Genomic DNA, 21324 nt, shown 5'->3' on the forward strand with positions numbered 1-21324 from the left:
GAGGAACAAGGCTCTGATACCAATTGACGCAGCGCGGAAGTTGTAACCTCGGAATCCACCAAGGGTGTTCTCTGAATCCACAAAGAACGATCTTCGAATCCACGAAGAGCTTCGAATCCACGAAGAAGTATTGAGGAAAAATAAAATTTTATTAATCAAAAGTTATGCCTCTAGGGCTTACAAGACTCTTCTTAAATAGAAAAAGAAACAAGACTCCTACAATGACTCTAATTCCTACAAGGACTCTCAACTTACCAAAAATGGTAAAGAATTCCTAAAACATTAAAACTCCTAAAAAGACTCCTTATGAATAGGAAAGTCCACCGGTCAAATCTGAGATCAAATCGGATTTGTTTCCTAAACAAAACAGACTCCTAAATTATTACTAAAAATAGTAAAAACGGATAAAATTGTAATTATCTCTCAAACCGTAATGAATTTGGCGAATCTGAGAACACAAACCGAACCCATTAGGGTCGGTTTGGATGGCTCCGTCTCGTCGAGATAGTCGATTTTCATATATAATTCGTCCAATTCCGACGTACGGTTTGAAAGTTACGGCCGTTTCTTCGAAACATGTTATTTTCTTCGACCAGGCTCGCATTTGGGCTTGCGACTGTCCCACTTTGACATAAACATGTCTGCTGTGTGTTCTACATCAGTAAATTAAAAAAAAAACTAATAACTCCCAAAATGACTTCTTCACGCATCATGCGGTCCATCAAGCTTAAAGGGAGGAACCAACCCCTGTCAACCGCTTCTTCACTGGACGGAAAATGTGCTCTTCAGTTCCTCTGTAGCTTTTTTCGCGCGATTATCCATCCACGAATTTATGTAACAGAGAATAGATCCAATTAGAAGTTTCAATATTATTAAACACTCTATTATTCATACACACCAACAGAATGTAAGCAAAAGAATTTTTCAAAGGATTTTTCTCATTCTCTGTCAGCATGAAGTTTCCAATCGAGAGAGGGGGAAAAACATATCATTGAAGATTTTAGGCCAAGAGATAAGTCCTGGTAAAGGGCATGCTTCTTGTTTCCTTTAAGTATGACTATTTATTCAAACCAATGATCAGGTAGAAATCTTACCATGACGTTTTGCAGAAAGAACTAGGAAAAAGATTATTACTGTTGCGTTATAGGAAAAATTCACTTTGGTGACAGTAACTATAGCGACAATAGTAACAATAGCAAGCAAAGTAAACAAGTATCTTTTGAAAATATTACCAGGCTTACATGTAAATGGGAAGCTAGGGTCCCTCGTCGTTCCAAACTAAAGTTGAACTTATGCTCGGCATAGCTGTATTAGGAAGAAAGAAACACAGTTCGGGCATTTTGTTGAATTTCCTCCAGAATGCGGTTCAGTCTTGCAATTGGAGGAATTGGGCATCTTAGATCGAAGGACTTTATGATAGATACCATAAGCATAAGAAAGATGAACAAGTAATTGATGGAATGGAGATGGGTCTTAATGGGGGCGTCTGGAATAAGGAAGTGGTTTGTTTTATTTTGTAGATTAAACTGCACTTAAATACCGCAAAGTTTCCATTACGTAGAAGATAAATACAACGAGTTGTATTTTACAGCAAAAACATATACCACAAAGTTTATAAAATAGCACGCTACTATATTCTGTTAAGAGCAAGGGCAGCAAGCTCTGAAGACAGCGTACTCCCAAGGCCGATGTGGCCGTGGAAAACGGCAGCCCCCCCCCCTCTCCAGCGAAGCTCCAACCCCTCCAAGCCCCTCTCCTCTTAGGCCGACATGGCGGTGGAGAGCTTCGCGAGCTCCCAAGCGCTCCACAAATTTGTGGAGCACTTGGGAGCTCCCAATGGGCGAAATTTTACAAAAACCCCTCAAACATACCAAGATCGGCGATGATGGCCTTTCCGTTGAGTGCCTGCGCGTTCGCGAGATGATGCGTGTGCGGTCCGGGTTGGAGACTGATAGGTGGCGTCTTCGCTTCGAGATGATGGATGACTGGGGTGCCTGCCGACTGGCTCCGCATGCCGACGCCGGAATGATGCCGCCGTTCGGCGTTGGGTCGGGGATGATGGTGGCGAAGAGTTCGACGATTGGCCCCGCATGCGATGCCGGGCACGCCCATCGATGGAAGAGGATTTGGGGTTGGGGTTGAGTCTGTCGAAGGGGTGGGGTTGGGTCTGTCGCACGAAGAGGATTTGGGGTTGGGGTTGGGTTTGGACGAAGGGGTGGGGTTGGGATTTTGGGTCTGTCGATGGAGAAGATCTCTCTTTTGATTTTTTTTTTTTTTTTAATTCGTTGCGTTGTTTGAGGTGAAAATGTTTCTGTTGTGAGATGAAAATGTACCGTTGAAGAGAAAAGTTCAGTTGAAAATGTACCGTTGAAGAGAAAAGTTCAGTTGAACTTAAGCTCAGCAAAGCTGTATTAGGAAGAAAGAAACATAGTTCAGACATTTTGTTGAATTTCCTCCAGAATGCGGTTCAGTCTTGCAATTGGAGGAATTGGGCATCTTAGATCGAAGGACTTTATGATAAATACCATAAGCATAAGAAAGATGAACAAGAAATTGATGGAATAGAGATGGGTCTTAATGGGGGTGTCTGGAATAAGGAAGTGGTTTGTTTTATTCTGTAGATTAAACTGCACTTAAATACCTCAAAGTTTCCATTACGTAGAAGATAAATACAACGAGTTGTATTTTACAGCAAAAACATATACCACAAAGTTTTATAAAATAGCAAGCTACTACATTCTGTTAACATAACAGGGGGGATATACCAAAGAAAACCCCATGTGATTGTCACAAGAGATCTTTGCATAGAGTTTCACCCAATTCATCGCAATATTTACTGTTCTACCTACATTAATTGTCTCTTTCGTATTTTAACACTAAATCCCCAAATCCTCTGTTGTTCTACCGTAATTCGCTGCAAATTAAACCCGAACCTTGAGCGAGGGATTAACTGCTGCAATCTGAAATTAGGCCGTTCCCTTCTCCCCTAACACCGATTAAGGCGTAGTCCCTCTCCAAATTCCCCATCTCAAGTTGAAATTAGGAAAATCGTTCTCCAACTTCTCAAATTAAGGCAATGTTTAAAGACTTTTTAAAAGGTAACGTTTAAAAAAAATAAAATAAAGGAGATTGGCACCCTAAGCATTAAGAATTTTAAGAAGATTAATTAGACAAGAAAAACACCCTGTCATCATCAGATGCAGGTTAGGGTGCCGTTATCTACAAGAACATTCTCCATTAGTATTTGACGTCTTGTGACGAACCCCACGAATAAAGATGAAAATTATTAGGCAGTTGGCACCCTAAGCAACACCATAATCTCCAAAGTCTCACTTTATTTATTAATAAAAAAATGTTTCATCAAACAAAAAGCAAAGGGAATAAAAAATGAATAGATGATGGAGGTGCCTATTTGCCACCTTCCTTATATATATCCAACGGAAAGGAGTCAAGAGCACTGAGAAATTAATGATCTACATCGCACATTTAACAAAGCGATGAGGCTGCTTCTCTCTTCTTCATTGCCTCTCCTCTTGCTGGCCCTTGCTTCTTTGGGCCTCACCCAGGAGGCTGCGATTAAATATAGCAGAGATGACTTCCCCTCTGACTTTGTTTTTGGAGCAGGGACCTCAGCTTATCAGGTCAGTTTAAATTAATTTTCGGAGATAATACATGTGTTAGTTATGCATCAATCTCATTTAACTACATATCTTGTGTTAATCACTTAGTATGAGGGAGCAGTAGCAGAGGATGGCAGGAGTCCAAGTACCTGGGATACTTTCACGCATGCAGGTACTGCCAACGCATTTTTGTAATTAAATATATTTGAACCAGGTTTCTTTTGATAACTAAATTAGAATTCTCTTGATTGTTTGAACATTATCCTTGCTACCTATATCACAATCATCGTGTGCTAACTTTCTGACTTCTTCTTTTCTCCTTCTTTTTGTCAAAGTTTTAACAGTTTGATTAATTTGATAGGGAACATGCCAAACAAAAGCACAGGTGATGTGGCTTCTGATGGCTACCACAAATATAAGGTATGCTTTTTGTTGGATTTAATCTAATAAATCTATTTGTGGGCACATATGATTAATCAATGTGTATTGCTATCTTTCAGGATAACCCACTAAAGTGATCAATTAAGTTGGGTTAATAGGTATTTAAATATAATCATGGGGTTATATGTGCAGATATCAGGTTGTAATTGTGATTTATTGAGGGGCTAAATTACAAAAGTACAACATCTATAAATAAGGGGTTATGGTCCCTAACCTAGGGTTAGATTCTCTAATTCTCTACACCCCCATCTAGCTAGAGAAATTCGGATTTAGAGAAACCCTAAGGTTAGAAGATCCAAAACCCATCTCAAGGTTCATCCATGGATTCAGGTATAAACTTCCGCTCTTTTGATTATTGTTAATCTCTTTGAATTAATCATGGCTATATGGTTTTAGATCTTAAGTTTTGGTTTAGATCCAACAAGTGGTATCAGAGCCACCTTGATTAATTCTTAGGGATTTAAGTTTTATTGGGTTTTTTGATCTTAAATCTCTGGTTAAAGATTCAGTTTTGTTTTTCGGATGAACAGTAAATTTTTTTGTTCGGATGAACAGTAACGAAAAGTTTTTCGGGTGAACAGTAACTGAAAAAATCGTCGGTGAACAGTAACTTTTTGGAATTTTTTTTGCCGGTTTTTTTCTTGGATCTGGATCAAGAAAACTCATTTTTCGATTCTAGATCTGTTTTTTGTTTTAATGGCGGCGGTTTCAGTTTGAAACCCTAAGGGTTCGTGCGTGAAACGTGGTGAACATTAAGGAGGTAGTTACCTCAAATTTTGGCGAAGCTGAAAGCTTCAAACGAACCTCGCGTTCGTTCAATTTTAACTGAACTTCGCGTTCAAACGAACTTCGCGTTCGTTATCAAGTGAGCCTCGCGCTCAACGAACTTCGCGTTCGTTCTAAGGTGAGCCTCGCGCTCAATTCAGGTGAGCGTTAAGCTCAATTTAAACGAACTTCGCGTTCGTTCTCATGTGAGCCTCGCGCTCAACTCAGGTGAGCGTCAAGCTCAATTTTAACAAACCTCGCGTTCGTGCTTCAGACGAACCTCGCGCTCGTGCTTCAGTCGAACCTCGCGTTCGTGCTTCAGACGAACCTCGCGTTCGTGCTTCCGTCGAACCTCGCGTTCATGCTTCCGTCGAACCTCGCGTTCGTGCTTCAGTCGAACCTCGCGTTCGTGATTCAGTCGAACCTCGCATTCATTTATTTTAACGAACCTCGCGTTCGTTCTCAAGTTGAACCTCGCATTCATTTTTCAAACGAACCTCACGTTCGTTCTCAGACGAACCTCGCGTTCGTGCTTAAGTGAGTCTCGTACTCAATACAGTCGAACCTCGCGTTCGAAGTTAAGCGAACTTCGTGTTCACTATGGTTAAGCCTCAGTTTTTCATGGGTCCATTTTGGTATACTTAATTTATTCAATTAAGTTATGGGCCCTAATTAAGCTGTAAGACCCCAATTAAGTTTTGGAAATTCAGTTGATTTAAATTAAAACCTTTTAATTTAAATCTAATTTGATTTTTTAATCAATTATTTAATTCAAATATTATGACACTAAGGAATTAAGGTTGTCTCTTACTCCAATTGATTAATTGAAACAAGAAGTTGCCAAAGTAACATCTCTTGTGTAGATTGTTCATGAGGAATGTGAGATGTTTGTGTGTATGCTTTCGTGTAAATATTTAATCGGCCCAAAGGAAGGTTAATATTTATTTAGACTGTATACACATCTGCGATGATAAGCGTGTGACAATTATAAGGTTTACATGTGAATAATGAATCGATCCAAAGATAGTTTCATTATTTGACATGAGTTATTGTCAATGTTTGATCATTGCAACAAGGTATCACTTACAAGTTAATATTACTGTCCAAAGACTTGATATTAATGTTGTGCCCGATATCTTGGATGGGGATTGTCATTATTTGAATTTTATTGATTATGGTTATTGATATGAGCATATTTGTTTTATTTCAGCTAATGCATCTGCTGCAACAATTTCTGCTAACATCAACGCAATTCCCATGTTAAATGGGACAAACTTTAAGATTTGGAAAGAGAACATATTAATTGTTCTTGGCTGCATGGATCTTGACTATGCATTAAGAACTGAACAACCCCTACCTCTCAATGCGGAAAGCACTCCTGATGCAAAGAAGGAGCATGAGAAGTGGGAGCGTTCAAATCGCATGAGTCTTATGATCATTAAGCGCGGCGTTCCGGAAGCCTTCAGGGGCATAGAATCCGAAGGGATTACTAAGGCTAAAGATTTCCTTGCCGAAATTGAGAAGCGTTTTGCTAAAAACGATAAGGTAGAAACAAGCATGCTTTTAGCTCGTTTGATTTCAATGAAGTATAAGGGCAAAGGAAATATCAGGGAGTACATTATGGAAATATCTCATATTGCTTCAAAGCTTAAGGCACTTAAACTCGATCTTTGTGATGAGTTATTAGTGCATCTGGTTCTGTTGTCTCTTCCTGCACAGTTTAATCAATTTAAGGTCAGTTATAACTGTCAAAAGGAGAAATGGACTCTAAATGAGCTCATTTCATACTGTGTGCAAGAAGAAGACAGGTTGAAGCAAGATAAGACAGAAAGTGCTCATTTGGCCTATGCCTCTAAGGATAAGGGCAAGAAAAGGAAGAATGATAAGGAAGCTGCTAAGGGTCCAGTTGAGAAGAAAAAACATAAGGATAATCAGGGTTGTTTCTTCTGTAAGAAGCCTGGACATATAAAGAAGGACTGTACAAAATATCACGCCTGGCGTGATAATACGGGTACGTTCCTTGCTTTGGTCTATTCTGAGGTTAATTTAGCTTCAGTACCTAGAAACACTTGGTGGTTAGACTCTGGTGCTACTACTCACATAAGTGTTTCTATGCAGGGTTGCCTGAGCTACCGAAAGCCAAGTGATGTTGAAAGACACATCTTTGTGGGCGACGGACAATCGGTAGATGTGGAAGCAATTGGGCACTTTAGGTTGTTGTTAGGAACTGGTTATTATTTGGATTTAAAAGATACTTTTGTAGTACCGTCTTTTAGACGGAATTTGGTTTCTGTTTCTGTATTGGACAAATCAGGTTATTCTTGTTCATTTGGAAACAGTCAATTCAGTTTATCTTTTAATTCAAATGTTGTGGGAACCGGTTACTTGAGTATTTATGACAACCTATATTTGCTTGATACAATTGCTTCTTATAATGAATCCTTGTATGTGGAATCACGTGGTACTAAGCGTAAATTAAATAAGGAAAATTCGGCGACATTATGGCATAAACGCTTGGGTCATATCTCAAAAGGTAGAGTTGAGCGTCTTGTGTCTGATGGCATTTTGGATTCCCTTGATTTTTCGGACTTCGACGTATGTGTTGAATGTATCAAGGGAAAACAGACCAAAGTGAAAAGATTAGGTGCCAACAGATCTTCGGATGTCTTAGAATTGATACATACGGATATTTGTGGGCCATTCCCTACGGAATCCTGGAATGGTCAACAATATTTTATATCATTCATAGACGATTACTCACGTTATGGGCACCTATATCTTATTCATGAAAAATCTGAGTCTCTGGACATGTTCAAAGCCTATAAAGCTGAAGTTGAGAATCAACTCAACAGAAGAATTAAAACCGTCAGATCTGATCGTGGTGGTGAGTACTACGGTAGATATGATGGTTCAGGTGAACAACGTCCAGGACCATTTGCTAGATACCTAGAGGAATACGGTATCGTCCCACAGTACACCATGCCGGGTTCACCTAGCATGAATGGTGAAGACGAAACAGGACTCTTAAGGATATGGTAAGAAGTATGATTGCTCATTCTTCTTTACCAGAGTCTCTCTGGGGAGAAGCACTTAAGACAGCAGCTTACATTCTGAATAGAGTACCAAGTAAAGCAGTTGCTAAAACACCTTATGAGGTTTGGACTGCTCGAAAGCCCAGTTTAAAGCATTTACATATTTGGGGATGTCCAGCTGAGGCAAGGCCTTATAGGCCAAATGAAAAGAAATTGGACTCCAAAACAGTTAGCAGCTACTTTATTGGATACTCTGAACGCTCTAGGGGCTATAAGTTTTATGATCCCACTATAAGGAATATTTTTGAGACGGGAACAGCAACATTCTTTGAGGATGTTGAGTTTGGGGGGAGAAATAAGGTTAGAGACATTAGTTTTGAGGAGGAATTGGCTTCAGATCCAATCCATACAGTTACTTTTGACAATATTCAGGTTCCTATACCTGTTGTTGCTCAAGAAGTAAATCCGGAACCTCAAGATGATAATGTTGAACAACTCCCTGTTCCAGAAGAACAAACTCAACAACCTCAAGAACCAGTGCCATTAAGGAGATCCACGAGAGAAAGGAGAAATGCTATTCCGGATGATTATATTGTATTTCTCCAAGAACATGAGGAAAATAGTGGAATGTTGGAAGATGATCCAATCAACTTCTCTCAGGCCATGAAAAGTTCTAACTCTCAACAGTGGATTGATGCAATAAATGAAGAGTACAAGTCTATGCAAGACAATAAGGTTTGGGAACTTGTCCCATTGCCAGAAGGTGCAAAACTAATTGGTTGTAAATGGATTTTTAAAACCAATTTGGATGCAAATGGTAATGTGGAGAGGTATAAGGCACGTCTTGTGGCTAAAGGCTATACTCAAAAGGAATGCATTGATTATACAGAAACTTTCTCTCCGGTTTCATCGAAAGACTCTTTCAGAATAATCATGGCACTTGTTGCTCATTATGACCTTGAGTTACATCAGATGGATGTTAAGACTGCATTTCTCAATGGAGACATTGATGAGATGATCTATATGGTGCAACCAGAAAACTTTGTGTCGGGAGACCCAAAGAATATGGTCTGCAAATTAAGGAAATCCATCTATGGACTCAAGCAAGCTCCTCGTCAATGGTATCATAAGTTTCAACAAATAGTTATCTCGTTCGGTTTTGAGATGAACATTGTTGATGACTGTGTATATCACAAGTTCAGTGGGAGTAAGTATATTTTTCTGGTTCTGTATGTGGATGACATCTTGCTTGCCACTAATGATATAGGCATGTTGCACGAAACCAAGAGATTTCTATCAAAGAATTTTGAGATGAAAGATCTTGGGGACGCCTCTTTTATATTAGGGATCCAGATACATCGAGATCGCTCTCGGGGTATTCTTGGATTATCACAAAAGAGCTATATCGATAAGGTACTTAAAAGGTTTGGCATGCAAGATTGCAGACCAGGTGACACCCCTGTTGCTAAAGGAGACAAGTTTAGTCTCAATCAGTGCCCTAAAGGTAACCTTGAAATTCAGGAAATGCAGAAGATTCCTTATGCTTCGGCTGTAGGAAGTCTAATGTATGCTCAGGTATGTACGCGTCCGGATATTGCGTACATTGTTGGGATGTTAGGCAGATACTTAAGCAACCCTGGTATGGATCATTGGATAGCAGTCAAAAGGGTTATGAGGTATCTTCAGAAAACAAAAGATTACATGCTCACATACAGAAAATCAGAGAAATTAGAGGTCATTGGGTATTCGGACTCTGATTTTGCTGGATGCCAAGATAGCAGGAAGTCTACATCAGGCTACATTTATATGTTAGCAGGAGGAGCTATATCATGGAAAAGTGTCAAACAAACACTAGTAGCTTCCTCCACTATGGCAGCAGAATTTGTAGCTTGCTATGAGGCATCCAATCAGGGAATATGGCTGCGAAATTTTGTCACGGGACTGCGCATTTTGGAAAATGTTGAAAGACCACTAAGGCTATATTGTGACAATAAATCTGCAGTAATGTATTCCAATAACAACAGGAGCTCAACTAAGTCAAAACATATTGACATTAAGTTCCTGGTTGTGAATATGGCTGGGAAATTTTGTCACGGGACTGCGCATTTTGAAAAATGTTGAAAGACCACTAAGGTTATATTGTGACAATAAATCTGCAGTAATGTATTCCAATAACAACAGGAGCTCAACTAAGTCAAAACATATTGACATTAAGTTCCTGGTTGTGAAAAAAAGGGTACAGAGTGGACAAATATCTATAGAGCACAATGGGACAAACTCCATGATAGCTGATCCTTTTACTAAGGGACTGCCACCAAAGGTCTTTCATGAGCATACTGGTCATATGGGTGTGGTATTATTTGAGGATATTATGTTTTAGTGGGAGTTTGTAATTGTGGTGCTTTATGTTTGGTTGTATTGTCTGATCAGAATAAAGTATTCGGTTAAGACACTCTGTTACATTATGTTTGGTTTTGACCTCACTAAGGAGGACCAGTTGAAAATAGACATGTACTGATCACATTGCATGTAATTTTCATGCTGCACATCCATGATTGATCTATGTCGTTTGATTGTATTGGTATATGTGACCATTGATGGGTCGAGTCACGATAAATGTGACAAATGCCGCTTTGATCCTATATTGATATAGTCAATGGACGAGATTGTTCAGAAATACCTTTTCAGTGATAGCAATTTTTGAGCTCATAAGGTTATCCACAATTTAAGGAATCATATGGTGCCCAAGTGGGAGATTGTTGGATTTAATCTAATAAATCTATTTGTGGGCACATATGATTAATCAATGTGTATTGCTATCTTTCAGGATAACCCACTAAAGTGATCAATTAAGTTGGGTTAATAGGTATTTAAATATAATCATGGGGTTATATGTGCAGATACCAGGTTGTAATTGTGATTTATTGAGGGGCTAAATTACAAAAGTATAACATCTATAAATAAGGGGTTATGGTCCCTAACCTAGGGTTAGATTCTCTAATTCTCTACACCCCCATCTAGCTAGAGAAATTCGAATTTAGAGAAACCCTAAGGTTAGAAGATCCAAAACCCATCTCAAGGTTCATCCATGGATTCAGGTATAAGCTTCCGCTCTTTTGATTATTGTTAATCTCTTTGAATTAATCATGGCTATATGGTTTTAGATCTTAAGTTTTGGTTTAGATCCAACACTTTTCTCTTCAAATACCGACCTTTCGTTTGCGCTCTTCGCGTTAACTATTGCCCCTTGTTTTCTAAACTTCTTTCATTCATTTTTAGATGTGCCAGCAATTTTGGTACAGACAGAAAGGAGAACTTTCTATATGAACATCTTTCATGTAGTTGACTATGTGTAATGTTTTCATTGATCTAATCCATTGAAGCTTTTAGTAAAGAAAATTAAAGATAGTGCTTATTAGGCTCCAGAGCCATGTAGTTGTGGAAGTTACTGCTGAAGTATACCTTGAGGCATGCATAATGTGACAATCTTATTTGGCATGATTTTGTTGTTGCAGCGGGAGGCTTCACAGACACAGAAAATATCTATACAGGAGTGGAGAATAACAACACTAAATAAACACAGTGAAAACAAAGAGAACAACACACAAGAATTTAACGTGATTCGGTCAGTATGACCTACGTCCACGGGTGAGAATATCTGAGAACTTCACTAATCACAAAAGAGAAGATTACAAAGAGAGATCACTCTAATGTCTCACCAAACTCACACAAAGAAGAAAACATTTATAGAAAACTCTCTTTTTCTTTTCTCTTTAAATCTATCTTTCTTCTCTTTGTTCTGAATTTATGTTCGATGCTCTAACCCTTCAATACTCTCCTATATTTTATAGCATTCAAAATGGTTGGTGGAACAGTGTTTTGAGTTGGTGGAATAGTATTTTGGGTTGTGGGAATAGTGAAGTTTGGTGGGTTGAATTCAAAGTCAAATAACAAATCTCCACCTTGACTTTGAATATGAAGATCTTCTCTTCACTCTTGTTGTCTCGCTAGAAGCCCCATACGGGCTTAACCTTCGGTTTGTTGAACTCCAAGCAATTCGAGACAATACTTGAACTTGCGTGAAGGTAGGGGCTTCATCATCATATCTGTTGGATTATCTGTAGTACCAATTTTCTCAATCTTGATAATTTTAATTTTTCTGATAAAATGATACATGACATTTATATGTTTGGTTCTTTCATGATAGATCTGATACTTAGTTAAATGTATAACACTCTGGCTGTCACAAAATATCGTAGAAATACCTTGGTGTAAGCCAAGATCTTCAACTAGACCTATCAACCAAATAACTTCTTTCACTGCTTCTGTCACTGTCATATACTCTGCCTCTGTGGTAGATAAAGCAACTATCGATTGTAGAGTTGCCTTTTAACTAATGGAACTACCTGAAAGAGTGAATATATAACCTGTCAGGGATCGTCTCTTATCCAAATCGCCAGCATAATCTGAATCAGAATAGTCAAGTATTCTGCAATCTGAATTTGTGTTCCTGCCAAAATATAAAGCAATATTAACTGATCCTCTCAAATATCTAAGTATCCATTTCACAGCTTGCTAATGGGCCCTTCCAGGCTTATCCATATACCGACTCCCAACACTGACTGCATGTGAAATATCTGGATGGGTGCAGACCATACCATACATAATACTTTCAACTGTACTCGTATAAGGATCACAAGATATGTACTGCTCTTTCTCTTCAGTCTGAGATGACAAATCTGTTGAAAGACGAAAATGAGCAGCAACCGAAGTCTTCACAGGCTTGGCATCAAGCATGCCAAATCTTTCCAACACCTTCTTGATGTATTTCTCATGGGATAGAAATAAACTTCATTCTCACCTATCCTGTGGATCTCCATTCCCATAATCTTCTTCGTAGCTTCTAAGTACTTTATCTCAAACTCATGCTTTAGTTGAGATTTTAACTCATTGATTTCTGATATATATTTAGCTGCAATCAACATGTCATCAACATAAAAAAATAAATACACAAAAGAGCCATTATTAAGATTTTTATGACAAAGACAACAATTATATTTACTCCTAGAGTAACCATGCTCAAACATGAAAGTATCAAATCTCAAATACCACTATCTTGGAGATTGTTTCAAACCATAAAGAGATTTCTTCAACCTGCACACATGATCTTCTTTATCTTCAATAATGAACCCCTCTGGCTGATGCATAAAGATCTGCTCCTCAAGCTCGTCATGTAAAAAAGTTATTTTCACATCAAGTTGCTTAAGCTCTAAATTAAAATGAGCAAACATAGCAAGCAACACGCGGATTGAGATGGGTTTTACAATTGAAGAGAATACTTCATTGAAGTCCACACCTTCGGTCTGACTGTAGCCTTTAGCTACCAAGCGTGCCTTGTATCTTACAGAATCTGTGCCTAGAGTTCCTTCTTTCTTCTTGAACACTCATTTACAGCCAATGATCTTTTGTTTCTTTGGTGCCTTCACTAACTCCTATGTCTGATTCTTGTAAAGAGACTCCATTTTTTCATTCATCTCAATAGTCCAATTTATAGGCTCATTGCCACTAATAGCCTCCTTATAGGTAGAAGGCTCTGGAATCTCAATTGACTCTGCTATACTTAAAGCATAAGTAAACATGTCTGCATAAGCAAGCATGTCAACTGGTTCAACATGAGCGCCCTCAAGCACTCTCTTAGAAGATGACCTATCTAGCTCCACCTACTTGCTAGACTCATTTTCAGTTCAAGTGGTATCAATAATAAAATCCTTTCTCGGGTGAAGCATGGATTTCTTATCAAAAATAACATCCCCACTAATAATAAACTTAGATAATTTAGGATCAGAGCACCACAATCTATATCCCTTCATCCCAGTAGCATATCCTAGAAAAATAACTTTCTTTACTCTGAGTTCAAGCTTATCATCATTAACATAAAAATAAACAGAAAAATCAAATACTCTTAAATAAGAGTAATTAGTAGAGGCACCAGACCATACCTCTTCTAGAGTCTTAAAATTAATTGTTGTAGAAGGAGATTTGTTTATCAAATAACAAGTTTTATTGACTGCCTCAACCCAAAAGTCTTTTGACAAATCGGCATTAGAGAGCATGCACTGAGCTCTCTAAAAGTATTCTATTCATCCTTTCTGTAACTCTATTTTGCTGTGGTGTATGCCGAACTGTACGATGACGTATAATACCTTCATTCTTACAGAATTGGTCAAACTTTGCGAAATAAAACTCCATCACATTATCGGTTCTGAGACGCTTCACTTTCTTTCCTATTTACTTCTCAATCATAACCTTTCATTGCTTGAAGGTTGCAAACATATCACTCTTATACTTCAAATGATACACCCATATTTTTCTAGAATAATCATCAATCAATATTAGCAGAAAATGAGCTCTACCTTTTGATGAAACCTGAGAGAGATCCCAAACATCTGAATGGATATAATATAAAGTATCCTTGGTTCTGTAGACACCGGTACTAAAAGAGACTCTATAGTATTTGCCAAAAATACAATACTAACAAAAGTCTAACGTAATAGTTTTATGACCACAAAGCAGATCTTCTTTGCTCAATACATCTAGTCCTCTCTCACTCATATGCCCTAACCGCATATGCCACAAATGTGTGGTGTCAGAATCTGAATTCTTTGAGGATGATACTGCTAAAGCACCTGTCACTGTGCTGCCTTCAAGGACATAGAGAGTATTTACCTTCTTTCATTTCATCACAATAAGAGTGTATTTACTAACTTTCAAAACTCCACCTTCAGCTGAAAACTTAAAACCATTTGAGTCAAGGGTGCCTAAAGAAATGAGGTTCTTCTTTAACTCTGGTATATGTCGGACATTGCTCAATGTTCTAACAATACAATCATGGGTTCTAATCTTAATTGATCTGATACAAATAGTCTTGCAAGACATGTTATTCCCCAACAAGACATTTCCACCATTGATAGAGTGATATGCGACAAATCAATCCTTATGTGGACACATATGGTAGGAACAACCCGAATCAAGAACCCACTCATCTTTTGAATGAGTATTAATACTAACTAAAAGAACTTCATGTGAACTAGAAGACTCTTCAGTTACAGTGGCAACTGAATGTTTCACCTCTTCAGACTTAAACTGTGATATCTTTTGCTTTGAGCGTTGGATAATTAGGTTTTATATGCCCATACTTGTTACAGTAATAATATTCAATATTTTTTCTTAGTGTGGACTTTGATCTAGACATATTTCTAGATTTTCCTCTACTATCAATCACCTTTTCAGGACGACCACAAGCAAATAAGTCTTCAACTTGATCCTCTCCTCATACGACAGATACTTTCTGTCTTAACCATTTTCAATGTAAGGCAGATTTGACATTCTCCAAAGAAATTCTGTCTCTACCATATAACATGCTATTAACATCATAGGAATGAGGTAATGAACATAACAAAATAAGGGATTGATCTTCTTTATTAATTTTAACATCAATTTTCTTTAAATCCATAAGAATAGTGTTAAGTTCATCTAAATGGTCTTTAATCTGTATACATTCTTTCATGAGAATGGTGAAGAGGCGTTGCTTCAAGTAGAGCTTTTTCGTTAGAGATTTCGTCATGTACAAGCTCTCTAATTTGAGCCACAAGCCGGCGGCGATATCTTCATTAGCAACCTCTTGCAAGACCTCATCGGCCAAACAGAGCTGTATGACACTATGTGCCTTCATCTTGAGCTCTTCTTTCTCATCATCAGGCATAGATTCGGTAACTTATCCTTTCCGGACAAGACTTTAAACAGTCTTTGTTGTACTAGGAGAGCCCTTATTTTTACTCTTCACAAACTAAAGTTGTTTCTCCCATTGAATTTCTCCTCTTTGTATTTTGCAAAAGACATCTTGAAGCCCACTAGAACAGTAACAGTAGTTATAAACAATAATGATACTTATGAATAGTAATTGTACTTGTGAATAGTAACAATACTTATGAATAGTACCGTACTCATGAATAGTATCCAGTGCATTTAAAGAGTAAATGATAATCTAACTTATTTTCCGATATGGCGGATCCACTTTTAGTGATAGACACAGAGCATACGATAAGTAGATACATGCACTCTAACTCTGGCTCTGATACCAGTTTGTTATAGCGATGGGCTTCAAAGACACAGAAGATGTCTATACAAGAGTGGAGAATAGCAACATTGAATAAACACAGTGAAAACAAAGAGAACAACAGACAAGGATTTAACGTGTTTGGTCAGTATGACCTACGTCCAAGGGCGAGAACAACAGAGAATTTTACTAATCACAAAAGAGAAGATTATAAAAGAAGATCACTCTATTGTCTCGTCAAACTCACACGAAGAATAGAACACTCAAAGAAAACTCTCTTTTCTTTTTCTCTTCAAATCTCTCTTTCTTCTCATTGTTCTGAATTTCTCTTCAATGCTCTAACCCTTCACTACTCTCCTCATTTATAGCCTTCAAAAGGGTTGGTGGAATAATGTTTTGGGTTGGTGGAATAGTGAAGTTTGGTGGGTTGAATTCAAAGTAAAATAACAATTTTATTGGGCAAAACTTCAGTAGAAATCCTTTTTAAGTATGGGTCAAGCATCATCTAGGTCCTTGATGGTTATAAATCATCAAAGACGGTCCCTAATGTTTGTTCCCTCTTCACCATGGGTCCTTTTGTGAACTCTTCGTTAAAAATAACTGATGTGGCAGCTAAAATTTTAATTTCTGAAAATTGTTTGATGATGTGGCATTGGCAAGTTAAAGTTACTTGAGGGACTAATTTCAAAATATGAAAGATTTGGGAATCAATATAGGAAAAGTCCAAAAGTAAAATTCCCACTTCCCTCGAAACTGACTAATTTCAAAATATGACAAGAGGAACTTCAATTTTGGTTATTTTCCATGTTAATCCTGTACATATTTCATATTTTGAAATAAGCCCGCTAAAGTACTTTTAATCTGCCATATCAGCAAACAATTTTCAAGAAGTTAAAGCTTTAACCGCCACATAAGCAATTTTTAACGGAGAGTTTAGAAAAGGATCTGTGATGATCACAAAGCAAACATTAGGGACCTTTTCTGATTATCTGCACCCGTACTTAAGGAACTTCCATTGAAGTTTTGCCGTTTTATTGGCCAATTGTCATCAGTATTATGAGATAGACGTCATAAGCAACCAGGAATAGCATAGCAGAACCCAAACTGCAAATTCAATTTCAACTAACTTTAAGGGTATAGGAGTGCAATTTAATTAAAATTAGGAGTCTGATAGTGAAGTATAATAAATTGGAGGTTTCATATCGGAAAAACACAAAAAACTGTTGCACACACATCAGAGTAGCGAGCTATTAGTTAGGGTGCATTAATTCTCGAGGTCTAAGAAACTCTTTTGCATTTGCCTAGGAAATTAGGTTTAAGGTATAAAGCTTCAGAAGAGATTGAACCTGAATGTGGATATCATAGGTTCATGTTCACGGTTACGATCCATTTCTTCTTCTAACTGAATTATGAGGATTCCCTATATGAAATATATCACCATAAATCTTTTGTTCTTCACATCTGCATTGAAATGATGAAAAATCCCCTTCAGCGACTCCGGTTCCCAGTACTAGTAACCGAGAGCACGAGTTATTAATGCATTATATCAGGCTATTACTTATTGTAAAAGATAATACCTAGTTGATAGACAAGACTTTAAATCGGAGGAAAAAAAAACAGATATCCTGTCCTGACAAGCCATTTGCATGAATTTGGCTGGCATTTGTTATAATTCTTTTTTCTGGCCGTAACACATTCAGTCTTTCAGGAAGACGTCAAGCTCATGAGCGAGCTAGGACTTGAAGCCTATAGATTTTCCATTTCCTGGTCAAGGCTTCTTCCAAGTGAGGAACATCAATGTCTTCAAACATATCAATGAATAAGAAGATATTTGGAATATCAGATGCATATCATGAATGTTTGTTTTACAGATGGGAGAGGAGCTGTCAATCCAAAAGGCCTAGAGTATTATAACGGCCTTATCAACGAGCTAATTGAACGTGGTATGCATGTGTCTACTTATTCTTAATGAAAAGAATGCATCATGATGCCTATAAAGACATGAGACGACGAGAACTACTCAAAACACACACTTTTCATGTAAAGTTGATCTCTGGAAAAGCCTGAAACATTTGATGTTACTCTATCATAAAAAATCCTTAAAAATGAATTTTTTTAGTTACAACATGGATGCCAAAGTTATTTTAAATAGTCTCTATTCTCTAATTATTGTTCTAACTTATGAATCATTTTTGGGTGGAATAGGAATTCAGCCGCATATCACACTTCACCATGTAGAACTTCCCCAGGTCCTTGAAGATGAATATGGAGGCTGGCTGAGCCCTAAGATTATGTAATTTCATAGGATTCTAATGTATCACATGTTTGAAATATTTACTGGAAGACTCTCTCATTTTCTAGAAATTGATGCAGAGAGGATATGAAAGAATATGCAGACGTCTGCTTCAGAGAATTCGGCGACAGGGTTTCTCACTGGACGACGATAAACGAACCCAATATACTGACCCTACTTTCTTATGAATTTGGATTGACTCCACCACGGCGATGTTCTTTTCCTTTTCGGCCATTTAATTGCTCAGCCGGGAACTCTTCAGTGGAGCCTTACATCGCCATGCACAATGTGCTACTAGCACACGCAGCAGTTGTCAGACTATACAGAACCAAATATCAAGTGACTCTTCTAGTGTCCCTTTTTTCCTATTTCAATTTTCCAAATATTTATAAGAAGCAAAAACTCTGTCAATATGGTGCTTTGTTGTTGTTGTCGTTGTTGTTATGCCAGACAAACATTCTAAGAGCGTTGAACTTCCTATGCAGGCTTTTCAAAAGGGGTGGATAGGCCTAAATGTATATACCTTTTGGCCCATTCCAATTTCAAATTCCTCTGCCAATGTTGAGGCAGCCAAAAGAGCAACGGATTTTATAATGGGCTGGTGAGTGCTTAAAAGAAACTTCAAAGCATAGTGCCACTCTTTTAAGCCCCCCTATACTAAAGAACTGCTCTCTTCAAGGGTTATTAACCCCTTAGTATTTGGAGATTACCCCGAGATTATGAGGGAGAAGGCAGGTCAGCGGCTCCCATCTTTCACCAAAGGTGGATCAGAAGAGGTGAAGGGTTCGTTTGATTTTATTGGACTGAACTACTATACATCAGCATATGTGAAGGACAGCTCAAATAGTCCATCTGGACTTCACGATTTCACTGCAGATATGTCTCTCGTAATCATAGGTTTATTTCGCTTCCTTGACGAACAATTATCTTTCATAGACAAATATAACAGTCTCTAACTCTACTGACCAAGCGTCATTTGTTGCAGTTTCTAAGAACGGTACGATTGGCCAGGTAAAAGTTCAAACGTAACCTTATGTCATGTGGTTATTTCTCCATTTCATCTCTTGGCATGACACACTAATTAAGGCTTGCTAATGTTCCAGATTTTACCAACTGGAATAAACATTTATCCACCTGGACTTCGAAATTTACTGAGATATTTGAAGCAAGAGTATGGAAATCCACCTATTTACATTTACGAGAATGGTATGACTGATCTATATTCTATCAAAATGCACATAATTTTGTTGGTGTGTGCATCCTCTACTGCCTGTTGGAAATATTTAAAACATTCAAGTAGAATTCATGTTTCTTTTAGGTTTTGTTCTTCATTTAAGGATTTCGTAACTACCATGAATGTTATTACTGTTTGGGAAAATTTAGAAACTCCAGTTACAACCTCCTCGGTTCTATTTCCTTGAATTAGTGTAATGGGTTCATTTCAACATTGCTCAAAAATTTGTCTTGACAGTTTACAATGTATTTTTCCGTTAGGGTATGAGGGTGTCAAGCACATCCTCAATGACACGGATCGGATTGACTACTTGGACAGATATATAAGAAGCACGCTAGATGCTATTAGGTATAATTGACAACTTAACCTATTTGATATATTGCATCACTTAGAGAAGAAAAAATCACATCAACCAATTTCATTTTTTTTGTTTCCCCTCTTTTTTTCCTTTCTTTTTTTTTACTCGAAGGGATGGATCAAATGTGAGAGGATACTTTGTATGGTCATTCTTAGATGTTTTCGAACTTGCAACGGGATATGAATCAAGCTACGGGTTATACTACGTGGATTTTAGCAATGTTGAGCGCAAGAGGCAACCAAAGCTCTCTGCACGTTGGTACTCCAACTTCCTCGCGAATAAGAATGGTATCCGCCTAAAACAGAGGAGTGGGATACAGAGAGTGTATAATCAGTAGTGATGTGCATGGTAGGCGAATGACAAGTCATCTGATTATGCTAATAAGAGCAGATGACCATGTTTGCTACACTAAATATAATTGATACTTCTATCTACCAAGGTTATGTTTTTGGTTATATAAGATGATTTTATTTGAGATATTAAAAAGGTTCTTCTTGTTTTCTCTTCAGTATAACTATAGATACTGCTAACCTTCTAAGTATCTTCTTCTAGACTGTCAATTTGCTAGAGATATTTGGCAACCAATTGTTGGGGATTCGAAACAATCAAATTCGAAACAATCAAATCAAATTGTTGGCGATCTCGTTGATCCTTCTAGTGTGGCTCCGCCTTCATCTTCTACTCGTGAAGGCCAACTGAAGTTACGCACAACTTCAGTTTCTCAATGGTGACTGTCTTCTTCAACATGTCCGCCGGATTTTGACTCCTCAAAATCATCATTAAGTGTAACTTTCCGTCTTCAATCAGCGAGCGTATGAAATGGAATCGTACGTTGATGTGCTTCGTTCTGGCATGATAAACTGGATTCTTGGCAAGATGTATAGCGCTCTGGCTATCATAATAAAGAAATCATCTCCCTTGCTTTAGATCCAACTCTTCCAAGCACCCGTTTAACCAGATCATCTCCTTGCTTGCTTCAGTCACCGCGACATACTCAGTCTCGGTTGTAGATAAAGTCACAATCTTCTACAGACGTGAGACCCAGCCCACTGCTGTCAATGCTAAGGTATAAACATACCCCGTGGTACTTCGTCTCGTATCATGATCACCAACGAAGTCCGCATCCACGTATCTGAAAGTATCCTAATGCCACTAGGAAAGAACACTAGAGGGGGGTGAATAGGGTTTATGTTAATCTAATCCGATTTATGCCAATTTAAAAACTATTAACAAATATATCCTAGCAAATTATATATGCAACACTTAATATGCAAGGATATGAAACTAATGGTGATATAAACACAAAGCAATATAAACAAGATACTGGACAATATAAACAATGAGCAATTGACAAAGACGATATAAGATGAACACAAAAATCAGTACGCCAATGCAAACTCAAACAAGCGATATGATCACGGAGTTCGGTCCTCACGACCTACGTATCTGCTCCTCACCTCGAGAA

At 37.9% G+C, this 21324-nt stretch overlaps 1 protein-coding gene across 2 annotated transcripts; it reads left to right on the plus strand.

Annotated features, from left to right (window-relative positions):
- On the plus strand, positions 3481–20460 carry LOC109837678 (beta-glucosidase 22-like). Of its 2 annotated transcripts, XR_002246390.1 has the most exons (14): positions 3481–3641; positions 3729–3792; positions 3982–4040; positions 17683–17758; positions 17846–17917; positions 18180–18267; positions 18348–18606; positions 18753–18868; positions 18947–19164; positions 19253–19278; positions 19371–19473; positions 19762–19849; positions 19971–20298; positions 20412–20460. XR_002246390.1 is itself a non-coding variant. In XM_020406009.1 (13 exons), the coding sequence occupies exons 1-13, from the start codon at positions 3498–3500 to the stop codon at positions 20194–20196; spliced, it is 1539 nt and encodes a 512-aa protein (XP_020261598.1). In that variant the 5' UTR covers positions 3481–3497; the 3' UTR covers positions 20197–20317. The 2 variants fall into 2 exon arrangements, 1 of the variants encoding a protein (XP_020261598.1); XM_020406009.1 differs by lacking the exon at positions 20412–20460 and having other exon boundaries at positions 19971–20317.

The sequence above is a fragment of the Asparagus officinalis genome, chromosome 4 (genome assembly GCF_001876935.1).
Source record: "Asparagus officinalis chromosome 4, Aspof.V1, whole genome shotgun sequence".
NCBI lineage: Eukaryota > Viridiplantae > Streptophyta > Magnoliopsida > Asparagales > Asparagaceae > Asparagus > Asparagus officinalis.

Excerpts from the sequence above, each read along its gene's own strand:
- LOC109837678 (XM_020406009.1), top strand. The coding sequence starts at position 3,498 with ATGAGGCTGCTTCTCTCTTCTTCATTGCCTCTCCTCTTGCTGGCCCTT. Across the intron at positions 3,642-3,728 it reads CAGGGACCTCAGCTTATCAG|TATGAGGGAGCAGTAGCAGA; the intron begins GTCAGTTTAAAT and ends TTAATCACTTAG. Across the intron at positions 18,607-18,752 it reads TATACAGAACCAAATATCAA|GCTTTTCAAAAGGGGTGGAT; the intron begins GTGACTCTTCTA and ends CTTCCTATGCAG.